Source organism: Nerophis lumbriciformis, linkage group LG24 (assembly GCF_033978685.3).
Source record: "Nerophis lumbriciformis linkage group LG24, RoL_Nlum_v2.1, whole genome shotgun sequence".
NCBI lineage: Eukaryota > Metazoa > Chordata > Actinopteri > Syngnathiformes > Syngnathidae > Nerophis > Nerophis lumbriciformis.
In genome coordinates this window covers 20,460,529-20,474,148 of record NC_084571.2, presented here as the reverse complement: position 1 = coordinate 20,474,148, position 13,620 = coordinate 20,460,529, and the positions used below count along the sequence as shown (strand labels likewise).

General features: G+C 38.9%; 1 protein-coding gene across 2 annotated transcripts in view; it reads left to right on the top strand.

Annotated features, from left to right (window-relative positions):
* lrrc8ab (leucine rich repeat containing 8 VRAC subunit Ab) overlaps window positions 1-13,253 on the top strand; it is a 38,535-nt gene extending 25,282 nt beyond the window's left edge. For both annotated transcript variants that reach the window (XM_061981795.1, XM_061981796.1), the window contains 2 exons: window positions 8,925-9,470; window positions 12,420-13,253. In XM_061981795.1, coding sequence (XP_061837779.1) covers window positions 8,925-9,200 — 276 coding nt within the window. In that variant the 3' untranslated portion in view covers window positions 9,201-9,470; window positions 12,420-13,253. The remainder of the gene's footprint in view (window positions 1-8,924; window positions 9,471-12,419) is intronic.
* Window positions 13,254-13,620: the final 367 nt, after the last annotated feature.

The window sequence follows — 13,620 nt, the reverse complement described above, 5'->3', positions numbered from 1 at the left end:
CTGTCAGGGCGGAGTTTCATTCTTATTCTGATAAATGCCTCAAATGTCCGGCATTTTGAGTACTGTTTACACAACGTGCAGTACGCTACTTAATATGTCCGTGTGGAAATTTGTTCAGTACACTTCCGCACCGAAACGAAACCCCCGTACCGAAACGGTTCGATACAAATACACGTACCGTTACACCCCTATTATTTTGATTATTGTTCCTCAGCTGTTTGTAAATGTCAGTTTATAAATAAAGGTTAACAAAAAAACAAAAAAACGTAGCCTTTGCGCATGCGCATAGCATAGATCCAACGAATCGATGACTAAATTAATTACCAACTATTTTTATAATTGATTTTAATCGATTTAATCGATTAGTTGTTGCAGCCCTAATTTATTTATTTATATATATATATATATATATATATATATATATATATATATATATATATATATATATATATATATATATATATATATATATATAAATACTTTCAGTGAATTCTAGCTATATATATATATGTATATATATATATATGTATATGTATACATTATATATATGTATACATATAAATAAAATAAATACTTGAATTTCAGTGTTCATTTATTTACACATATACACACATAACACTCCTCTACTCATTGTTGTACCGGTATTTGGAAAGTGCAATGCTTTGCAGCCAGTAGCACAGCCTTTGAAGGAGCTTAGGGGCAGTGTAATATTCTTGGTTGGAGTCAATAACCAGGCGAGGTGATGAAGTTACGTCTCTTTACTTCATACTTCAGAACCGACTCCCACACTTGCCGTCAGGGTGCGCAATACAACGTAAACCGTTGGCCAACCAAAAAGTAACCACAGAACACTATACCCAACATTCACCAGGAGATGGCAACAAACAACTTAGATCACTCTATTACAGGCAGCGTCTGTGAAATTTAATTTGCAGGAAAGGAGTGAGTTTAGGGTTGAATTGTCCTCGTTCTATTCTCTGTCACTCGTCGTCGCCATGACTGTGTCTCCTTCTTGTTGTGTGTGCAGTTGTGCACTCGCCAAAAGCCGTAGATGTTACAACGTGACTGGGCCGGCACGTTGTTTATATGAAGGAAAAGCTGACGTGACGACAGGCTGTCCTCACTCAGGTCCGCACGGACCTGGAGTGGGGGTGCCTTAAGTCCGGCTGGAAATCGGGAGGAATTCGGGAGAATGGTTGTCCCGGGAGGTTTTCGGGAGAGGCACTGAAATTCGGGAGTCTCCCGAAAAATTCTGGAGGGTTGGCAAGTAGATTTGTATATCACCCAGAACCAGCATCCTCTACACTAGACATTTGATTTGGGGTCGGCAACCCAAAATGTTAAAAGAGCCATATTGGACCAAAAATAAAAAAATATGTCTCGAGCCACAAAAAAATTAAAGTCTCATATAAGTGTTAAAATGAAGGCAACACCTGATGTAAATGTATATATTAGCTAGTTTAGCCTACAATAATGGCTATGTGTCAGAGACTGATGCAAAAAATTGTTGACAGAAATGTTGAAATGTAATATTTATTCTACACATATTTACAACATTGGAAAACATTAGTAAAACAGAGGCTAAGAGGGTAAGATAACTCCTGGAAATTACTGGTTTAAAATGGCCAAAGGTATAGATGTGTGTGTCCAAGTTAAAGGAAACTACAGGCTGTTTTCTTTTGATGGATTTATTACAATATATGCAAACTGGGTAATGTTTGCTGTGGTCTGGAACAACATGGTAACGTTTGATGTGGTCTGGAACAACATGGCACACAAACAACTATCAGAAATGCAGCCAATATTACATACAGATAATGTGCCATAAGATGTGCAAATATAAATTAAATGCACAGAGAACATAAGTAAAGGAAATTATATGAGGTCAAATATACCTACAAACGAGGCATAACGATGCATTAGGTACATACAGCTAGCCTAAATAGCATGTTAGCATCGCTTAGCTTGCAGTCATTCAGTGACCAAATATGCCTGGTTAGCACTCCAACAAGTCAACTAAGTTCACCTTTGTGCATTCACGCTCAGCATAAAACGTTTGGTGGACAAAATGAGACAAAAAAGGAGTGGCTTCAAACATGTCTTTCTGTGGCAGCGACGGAGAAAGTTGGACATTTAAACAAACTCCGGTGAGTTCAAGGACCGCCGAAATTAGAAGGACAAAGCAGCGCTCGTCAAATAATCTCATCATTGAAGCATGTGTAATATAAACAGTGGGATTTGTAACAGTTAGGAAGGTTTGTGGCATTTTTGTCCTCCTACAGAGACCATATTAAAACGAAAAATAGACCCCCCCCCCCCCCATCTTTTTTAATTTTCATACATTTTTGAACAAGCTCTAGCACTAGAGCCGCGGGTTGCCGACCCGCGTTCTAGGTCTATTCATTTAGTCAGTTTTACAGGAGCGCTTTGCTGTTTTTAAGGACAGTCTACAAAACTGCGAGTCTTTCACAAGTTTTTTTAACTGAACTCTTCTGCCACCAGTTGAATAGCCTAAATGATGAAAAAGAGAGGACCTAAAATGGAAACTTGAGGAACACCACTAGTATAGCTAAAGAAGTTGAACAAATGGCTACTGACTGCAGCTGAAGTAAACAAGCTACAGCAACACCTTAGTTACATACATCTAGGGAAGTGGTTCTTAACCTGGGTTCGATCGAACCCTAGGGGATCGGTGAGTCGGCCTTAGGGGTTCGGCGGAGGTCAAAACACACCCGACTCATCGTGTAAATAAAAACTTCTCCCTATCGGCGTATTACGGATACGGCAACAGCAGAAGTCACACTGATTTGCAGGTGTGTAATTTATTGTGAGTTTATGCACTGTGTTGTTTTTTTTCTTTGAACAAGGTGATGTTCATGCACAGTTAATTTTGTGCACCAGTACAAAAAAACATGGTAACACTTTAGTATGGGGAACATATTCACCATTAATTAGTTGCTTATTAACATGCAAATTAGTAACATATTGGCTCTTAACTAGTCATTATTAAGTACTTATTAATGCCTTATTCGGCATGGCCTCATTATAACCCTCTAACCCTAACCAAAAAACTCTAAATTAAATATTTGTTACTTTGAATATGTTCCCCATACTAAAGTGTTACCAAAAACATATAACTTTGTCTTGAATTTGAAACTAAAGAAGGGTTCGGTGAATGCGCAAATGAAACTAATGGGGTTCGGTACCTCCAACAGGGTTGAGAACCACTGATCTAGGGATATAACATAAACGGTGGTTAGTACCGTTTTGAAGTAAAATTATTGTAAAACAGTGATTGATAACCACACTTTGATATACTCACCGATTGACACTGCTCATTAACTGGAGAAGCAAGCTAGCGCTAGCTCGCTAGTTAGCATAAATGCTAACATGAATACGGGAGATGTCAAAGTCTTTCCCCATTAAGAAACTCCACACCCCAATCTAAAGTTAAAAAAACACATTGCGGTACTGTTTGAGCAACTAATATAATAAATGGTGTACCGTATTTTCCGCACTATAAGGCGCACCGGATTATTAGCCGCACCTTCTATGAATTACATATTTCATAATTTTGTCCACCAATAAGCCGCCCCGGACTATAAGCCGCGCCTACGCTGCGCTAAAGTGAATGTCAAAAAAACGCTGCGCTAAAGTGAATGTCAAAAAAACAGTCAGATAGTTCAGTCAAACTTTAATAATATATTGAAAACCAGCGTTCTAACAACTCTGTCCCAAAATGTACGCAAATGTGCAATCACAAACATAGTAAAATTCAAAATGGTGTAGAGCAATAGTAACATAATGTTGCTCGAACGTTAATGTCACAACACACAAAATAAACATAGCGCTCACCTTCTGAAGTTATTCTTCATTCGTAAATCCTTCGAATTCTTCGTCTTCGGTGTCCGAATTGAAAAGTTGCGCAAGCGTGGTATCCAAAATGGCCGGTTCCGTCTCGTCGAAGTCATCGGGAGTCAGTGTCGCTGTTGTTCTGTGAATCCTGCCTTCCGGAAAGCTCGGACCACAGTTGTGACCGAAATATCTGCCCAGGCATTTACGATCCACTGGCAAATGTTGGCGTATGTCGTCCGGCGCTGTCTGCCCGTCTTAGTGAAGGTGTGTTCGCCTTCGGAGCTGTGTGAAAAAAGCCACCCGGCCTCTTCGCGTAAACTTCCCTTAACCACTCGCTCATCTTTTCTTCATCCATCCATCCCTTCGAGTTAGCTTTTATGATGACGCCGGCTGGAAAGGTCTCTTTTGGCAAGGTCTTCCTTTTGAATATCACCATGGGTGGAAGTTAGCATGGCAAGCTAGAACCACAGTGAAGGATGACTTCTCATTCCCTGTGGTGCGAATATTCACCGTACGTGCTCCCGTTCCACAGTGCGGTTCACAGGAATATCAGTTGCTGTGAAATACGGTAGTAATCCGTGTGCGGATGGAGAGATTGCGTCTTTTTATGAACCGGATCCTTTTCGCTTAGTAGGAGCCATTTTGTGGTCTTTACAGATGTAAACAGGAAATGAAACGTACGGTGATATCCGCGCGTTTTTTCTTCTTCTTCCGGGGGCGGGCGGTAGCTTACAGTAGAAGAAGAAGCGCTTCCTGTTCTATGGGGGCGGGTGCTTACCTTGGCGGTTGCTTGCGTAGAAGAAGAAGCGCTTCCTGTTCTACCGGGAAAAAAGATGGCGGCTGTTTACCGAAGTTGCGAGATCGAAACTTTATGAAAATGAATCGTAATAAAGCGCACCGGGTTATAAGGCGCACTGTTAGCTTTTGAGAAAATTTGTGGTTTTTAGGTGCGCCTTATAGTGCGGAAAATACGGTATATTAAACCGACACGGTGTGCTCTTTTCGCACAAAGTGATCGATACACAGTACAGGCCGAAAGTTTGGACACACCTTCTCCTCATTCAATGTGTTTTCTTTATTTTCATGACTATTTACATTGTAGATTGTCACATCAAAACTATGAATGAACACATGTGGAGTTATGTACTTAACAAAAAAAGGTGAAATAACTGAAAACATGTTTTATATTCTAGTTTCTTCAAAATAGCCACCCTTTGCTCTGATTACTGCTTTGCACACTCTTGGCATTCTCTCAATGAGCTTCAAGAGGTAGTCACCTGAAATGGTTTTCACTTCACAGGTGTCGTAGTTTTGATGCCTTCAGTGACAATCTACAATGTAAATAAAGAAAACGCATTGACTTAGACTTAGACTTAGACAAACTTTAATGATCCACAAGGGAAATTGTTCCACACAGTAGCTCAGTTACAAAGGATGGAAAGTGTAAGGATGGAAAGGACAATGCAGGTATAAAATAGACTAAAAATGTACCGTAGTAGCAATATAAAATATAATATATATACGTAATATTTACATAATATATGTACAATATATGATATATACTGATATATTATACTCATTGAAATAAGAAGGTATGTCCAAACTTTTGGCCTGTACTGTGTACTTAAAGGAATAATAATAACAGGAAGTGAACTCGTGTGACGTCACATAAACTGGAAGGTTAGCGCCCCAAGACCTGTTTTTTCTTTGTCATTAAAAAAAGTAAACTTTACAAATTAAAACAGAAGAAGATAAACATATCCAAACACTTAAATGAAAATATTATTGTCTCTTAAGAAGCCAGAATAATATTGAATGTTCATTCTACAAATATTGTCTGTTGCAGAGGTGTCAAAGTGGTTTTCACTGAAGGCCACATCGCAGTCATGTTTGTCCCCATAGGGCCGCTTCTAACAGTGAATTCTATTATTACACTATTTTTTTCTGCATTTTATTAATAGATTTTTTTTAAACATGGCAAGTTGCAATAATTTCACCTCAAAATGTAGTGTATATTACTGTATATGGAAAAACAGTACTGCTGTTTTTACGGTAAAAAAAAGGCAGCTCAGTTGCCAGAATTTAACTGTAAAATGTTCATTTGTTTTTTTACTGTAAATAAACAAAACTGCAATTTTACAGTACAATTTTGGCATCTGAGCTGGCAGTTTGTTTTTGTTTTTACCGCAAATCAACAAGTGTAGATTTTTCGATGTATTACTGTAAATGCCAAAACGGCACCACAGTTTATTACATTAAAAAAAGTACTGTTTTTTTAATTTAGAGAAAAATGCTGTTTTACAATTTTACCATGAAATCTATTGCTACTTTTACATCGCACAATTTGATGAATAACTTGCTTTGAAATCATTACTATTAGTATTTATTTTTAATAAAAAAATGGTTTGAATGTTTGATCATATATTTTTGCATAATTAGACAATATTTAAGTTAACATCATTTGCGATTACATGGAGTACGTTTTTTTTTCTCCCAAAATAGAAAGAAAGAATACATTTAGTAAGAGAAGTTACAGTACTTTATTGATGCATACTATTTCCAGGCTTTCGAGGGTCAAATAAAATGAAGTGGCGGGCCACATCTGGAGTCCTTGAGTTTGAGTTTGACACCTGTGGTCTATTGTGTCTTTTTATGAAATGAATTATGTTTATATAGCGCTTTTTCTCTAGTGACTCAAAGCGCTTTACATAGTGAAACCCAATATCTAAGTTAAATTTAAACCAGTGTGGGTGGCACTGGGAGCAGGTGGGTAAAGTGTCTTGCCCAAGGACACAACGGCAGTGACTAGGATGGCGTAAGCGGGGATCGAACCTGGAACCCTCAAGTTGCTGGCACGGCCACTCTACCAACCGAGCTATACCACTTTTTATTTTATCAAATGCTTAAAATACAACTTTGTTAAAAGATTTCAGTGTGTATAAGTACTTTTTGAGCACATTCAACAGTACCGGGTTAATAACTGAACATTTTGGTCACAATAACCATGATATGACATTTTCATATTGTTACATCCCTACATAAATCATATTACCAAAAAAATGTGTAACTGCCAAAAGAGGGAGGACTTTGCCCTGAGGAACGCCTCAGTTATGTAAATCACAAGTTTGGATTGCAGTGTTCTGTGTTTGCTAGCAGCGTCAAAATGTCAATGCAATGATCTGACAATGTGGTCCAAGTTCCTCTGTACAACAGGACCACACTCCTGTTTTTAGGAATTTGCTACAAAAATGTTAATCGCCTAAGTTTTGAACTGAACTGGGGGGCCGATATGGTGTTATTCCAAAGCCGGATTTGGCCCCCAGTCCGCCAATGAAAGGTATCTTGACCCCGAATAGAAGTTGACACATCTCTTTGAGAATTAAAGAAAAGAGTAGTGTATTATATTGGGGTCATGGGTGCGCCATGATACGTGAGGGGAGGGCATGAGAGTCAATAGGGTAATAGCTTGATCGATGCTGAAATATCGATTTTCAAGTCACAATATCGATACTTTCTTTATTTGAGATCATGTGTATCATTAAATGGAACACAGTATAAGAAAGTTCCGAATTTTGAGGACCATAGGGCGCACCGGATTAAAAGGCGCACTGCCGATGAGCGGGTCTATTCAGGTCTTTTTTCATACAATAGGCGCACCGGATTATAAGGCGCATTAAAGGGGTTATATTATGATTTTTTTTCTAAATGTAAAAGACTTCCTTGTGGTCTACATAACATGTAATGGTGGTTCTTTGGTCAAAATGTTACATAAATGATGTTTTACAGATCATCTTCAAGTCGCTTTCTGACGGTCGCTTCAGGATGCACCGTTTTGTTTACGTGGCTCACCTTGAACAGCGTCTTCTCCCCGTCATCTTTGTTGTAGCGGTGTAGCGTGCAAGGATGGGAGTGGAAGAAGTGTCAAAAGATGGAGCTAGCTGTTTTAATGACATTCAGACTACTTCAATCAATAATGGAGCAGCATCTCCTCATCCGGAAACAACCACACCGGAAATGTGTCCCGTGAAAAAACGTCTGACCGGAACTAATAACGAAAGTTCCTTGGGTGAATAATATAAACTCACTATACCGGTATGTTTTAGCGCTTTCATGGCGAGTTTACTGACAGGTATAAGTAAGAACTTAACACTACTTTATATTAGAAATGGCAACAGTGGAACATGAATGCCACATAAGAAGGTAGAGAAAAAGAAGAAGCTATGATTACCGTGTCAGTACTGACTACAATTTTCAGGACTTATGCAGATTCCAAGTACAGATCAGCAGGTACCAGAAAGTAAGAAAAGTTGGTTTTGCATAAAATTGCGAAACAAAACGCCAGATAATGTCTGCTAATAGGTGCCATTTTGTGGCCTTATACACACACACACCATAATAATACTCGTATGTTTAATGCGCCGACAATCCATCAAGCTGTGCGGCTTCATAGCTTACCAAAGTTGTACTAAAAACATTTTTGACAGATTTTTGAGCGCCGTGTGTAATGTTGTATATTCTCAATGGAACATTTACAGTTTTGGTGGTGTTTACTGCCATCATTTTGCAGTCTACACGTATATATTATGTGTGACTTCCATCTACTGGTCACACTTATCATTACACCATGTACCAAATAACATTGCTTCGAGGTCAGTAAGCACAACCAGAATTATTCCGTACATTAGGGGCACCGGGTTATAAGGCGCACTGTTGATTTTTGAGAAAATTAAAGGATTTTAAGTGCGCCTTATAGTCCGAAAAATACGGTATGAAGTATAGGTATCGGATCAGTATCACTGATACCAGCCGGAATTGTATTCGGTATCAGATCGGAAAGAAAATTGGTGGTATCGCTATCACTACTAATAGTGTATATCTTGACACATATAGATAAATAAACATTGGCTTCAGGGGGGGCGTGAAATAATATCTGTCCTATGATAAAAAATGAGGCGTTGATACTTTGTTATTGTAAGATCTAGGATGTCCAGGGGGATACTTTGTGCTTGTGCATTTCTACTTGTGTAACCCTTCTCATTTTACTTCCGCCCCCATCCACCATCTCCTAGATCGAGAGCCTTCCAAATGAGCTGTTCCAGTGCAAGAAACTGCGCACTTTGAACCTGGGGAACAACTGCCTGCAGTCTCTGCCGTCACGCTTCGGAGAACTGACGGCCCTGACACAACTGGAGCTGAGAGGCAACCGTCTGGAGTGTCTGCCCGTGGAGCTGGCCGAGTGCCGGCAGCTGAAGAGAACTGGTCTGGTGGTGGAGGAGGACCTATTCAACACCCTGCCCACCGAGGTCAAAGAACAGCTGTGGAGAACGGACAAGGAGGCCATTTAAGCACGGCTGTCAGTTAATCAATACTCGCTGACTCGAGACAAGTCCATGCCAACACTCAGACCGGATGGTGTCAGTGGAGCCTGGAAAAGGTCACCAGTTTTGTTTTCATCGCCTCATAGCTTCCCCGCTGTTGTTTTTCTAATGTGTAAGGTTGTACACAAAGTCACTAATGAGGCTTTTTAGCAATAATACTCTAATAATCCCAAAGGAACATTTGACAGGTTGGGCCATTTGTTTACATGTCATGCATCGCTATGATGGACCATTGAAGTAAGTATGCAACCTTATATGCCAACACACTCAAGGTGTGTGTGTGTGTGTGTGTGTGTGTGTGTGTGTGTGTGTGTGTGTGTGTGTGTGTGTGTGTGTGTGTGTGTGTGTGTGTGTGTGTGTGTGTGTGTGTGTGTGTGTGTGTGTGTGTGTGTGTGTGTGTGTGTGTGTGTATATATATATATATATATATATATATATATATATATACACACACAGTGTATATATATATATTAGTATATACACACATTATATATTTATGTACAGTGGGGCAAAAAAGTATTTAGTCAGCCACCAATTGTGCAAGTTCTCCCACTTAAAATGATGACAGAGGTCTGTAATTTTCATCATAGGTACACTTAAACTGTGAGAGACAGAATGTGAAAAAAAAATCCAGGAATTCACATTGTAGGATTTTTAAAGAATTTATTTGTAAATTATGGTGGAAAATAAGTATTTGGTCAATAACAAAAATTCAACTCAATACTTTATTGCCAACAAAGGTTATATTACAGAGGTCAAACAATTACTATAGGTCTTTACCAGGTTTGCACACACAGTAGCTGGTATTTTGGCCCATTCCTCCATGCAGATCTTCTCGAGAGCAGTGATGTTTTGGGGCTGTCGCCGAGCAACACGGACTTTCAACTCCCTCCACAGATTTTCTATGGGGTTGAGGTCTGGAGACTGTCTAGGCCACTCCAGGACTTTCAAATGCTTCTTACGGAGTCACTCCTTCGTTGCCCGGGCGGTGTGTTTGGGATCATTGTCATGCTGGAAGACCCAGCCACGTTTAATCTTCAAAGCTCTCACTGATGGAAGGAGGTTTTGGCTCAAAATCTCACGATACATGGCCCCATTCATTCTTTCCTTAACACGGATCAGTCGGCCTGTCCCCTTAGCAGAAAAACAGCCCCAAAGCATGATGTTTCCACCCCCATGCTTCACAGTAGGTGTGGTGTTCTTGGGATCCAACTCAGTATTCTTCTTCCTCCAAACACGACGAGTTGAGTTTATACCAAAAAGTTATATTTTGGTTTCATCTGACCACATGACATTCTCCCAATCCTCTGCTGTATCGTCCATGTGCTCTCTGGCAAACTTCAGACGGGCCTGGACATGCACTGGCTTAAGCAGGGGGACACGTCTGGCACTGCAGGATTTGATTCCCTGTCGGCGTAGTGTGTTACTGATGGTAACCTTTGTTACTTTGGTCCCAGCTCTCTGCAGGTCATTCACCAGGTCCCCCCGTGTGGTTCTGGGATTTTTGCTCACCGTTCTCATGATCATTTTGAACCCACGGGATGAGATCTTGCGTGGAGCCCCAGATCGAGGGAGATTATCAGTGGTCTTCTATGTCTTCCATTTTCTGATAATTGCTCCCACAGTTGATTTTTTCACACCAAGCTGCTTGCCTATTGTAGATTCACTCTTCACAGTCTGGTGCAGGTCTACAATTATTTTCCTAGTGTCCTTTGACAGCTCTTTGGTCTTGGCCATAGTGGAGTTTGGAGTCTGACTGTTTGAGGCTGTGGACAGGTGTCTTTTATACAGATAACAAGTTCAAACAGGTGCCATTAATACAAGTAACAAGTGGAGAACAGAAGAGCTTCTTAAAGAAGAAGTTACAGGTCTGTGAGAGCCAGAGATCTTCCTTGTTTGAAGTGACCAAATACTTATTTTCCACCATGATTTACAAATAAATTCTTTAAAATTCCTACAATGTGAATTCCTGGATTTTTTTTTCACATTCTGTCTCTCACAGTTGAAGTGTACCTATGATGAAAATTACAGACCTCTGTCATCATTTTAAGTGGCAGAACTTGCACAATCGGTGGCTGACTAAATACTTTTTTGCCCCACTGTACGTACACACCGTATCCACATACGGTACATATACATTATATGTGTATATATAAAATGTATGTGTATATACATATTAATGTGTGTGTGTATATATATATTAATATATGTGTATACATATGTGTGTAAAAAATGGATGGATAATTGGATGTGTGTATGTATATATATATATATATATGTATATATATATATATATATATATATACACAATGTATATAGTACATATATATATATACGTACATACCCGTATCCACATACATATACATTATGTGTGTGTATATATATATATATATTATATATTAGTATATACGCACATTATATATTTATATACGTACATACCCGTATCCACATACATATACATTAGATTTGTGTATATATAAAATGTGTGTGTATATACATGTGTGTATATGTATGTATGTGTGTGTGTATATGTATATGTGTATATATATTAATATATGTGAATATATGTATGTGTGTATATATGTATGTGTGTATATAAATATATATGTATCTATATGTGTGTATAAAATGGATGTATGTGTGTGTGTATATATATATATATATATATACACATACACACACGCATATACACACATTATATATATATATATTTATACGTACATACCCGTATCCACATACATATACATTATATGTATATGTGCATTATATGTACTGTATATGTGTATATATAAAATGTATGTGTGTATATACATGTATGTGTGTATGTGTACATGTATGTGTGTGTGTGTATATATGTGTGTATATATTAATATATGTATATATATGTGTGTGTGTATAAATATATATACACACACATATATATATCTACATATATTAATATATACACACACATACATTTTATATATACACACGTGTATATATATATATATATAATGTATATGTATGTGGATACGGGTATGCACGTGTATGTATGTATATATATATATATATATATATATATATATATATATATACACTATATTGCCAAAAGTATTTGGTCTCCTGCCTTGACTCACATATGAACTTGAAGTGCCATCCCATTCCTAACCCATAGGGTTCAATATGATTTCTGTCCACCTTTTGCAGCTATTACAGCTTCAACTCTTCTGGGAAGGCTGTCCACAAGTTTGCGGAGTGTGTTTATAGCAATTGTCCACCATTCTTCCAAAAGCTCATTGGTGAGGTCACACACTGATTTTGGTGGAGAAGGCCTTGCTCTCCATCTCCGTTCTAATTCATCCCAAAGGTGTTCTATCGGGTTCAGGTCAGGACTCTTTGCAGGCCAGTCAAGTTCATCCACACCAGACTCTGTCATCCATGTCTTTATGGACCTTGCTTTGTGCACTGGTGCACAGTCACGTTGCAAAAGGAAGGGGCCCACAAGGTTGGGAGCATGGAATTGTCCAAAATGTTTTGGTATCCTGGATCATTCAAAGTTCCTTTCACTGGAACTAAGAGGCCAAGCACAACTCCTGAAAAACAACCCCACACCATAATTCCTCCTCTACCAATTTTCACACTCGGCACAATGCAGTCCAGTCAGTCCATCAGATTGCCAGGTGGAAAGCGTGATTCATCACTCCAGAGAACGTGTCTCCACTGCTCTAGAGTATAGTGCTTTACACCACTGCATCCCACGCTTTGCATTGGACTTGGTGATATATGGCTTAGACACAGCTGCTCGGCCATGGAAACCCATTCCATGAAGCTCTCTGCGTACTGTACGTGGGCTAATTGGAAGTTCACATGAATTTTGGAGCTCTGTAGCAACTGACTGTGCAGAAAGTCTTTGCACTATGCGCTTCAGCATCCACTGACCCCTCTCTGTCAGTTTACGTGGCCTACCACTTGGTGGCTGAGTTGCTGTTGTTTCCGAACTCTTTCATTTTCTTGAAATAAAGCCCACAGTTGACTTTGGAATATTTAGGAGCAAGGAAATTTCACGACTGGATTTGTTGCACAGGTGGCATCCTATGACAGTTCCACGCTGGAAATCACTGAGAGCGGCCCATTCTTACACAAATGTTTGTAGAAACCGTCTCCATGCCCAAGTGCTTGATTTTATACACCTGTGGCCGGGCCAAGTGATTAGGACACCTGATTCTCATCATTTGTTTGGGTGGCCAAATACTTTTGGCAATATAGTGTATATGTATGTATGTATATGTTTATATGTATATATACATATTTGTATATATGTTTATATATGTGTGTGTATATATATATATATATATATATATATATATATATATATATACACACACACACACACACACGCACACATACA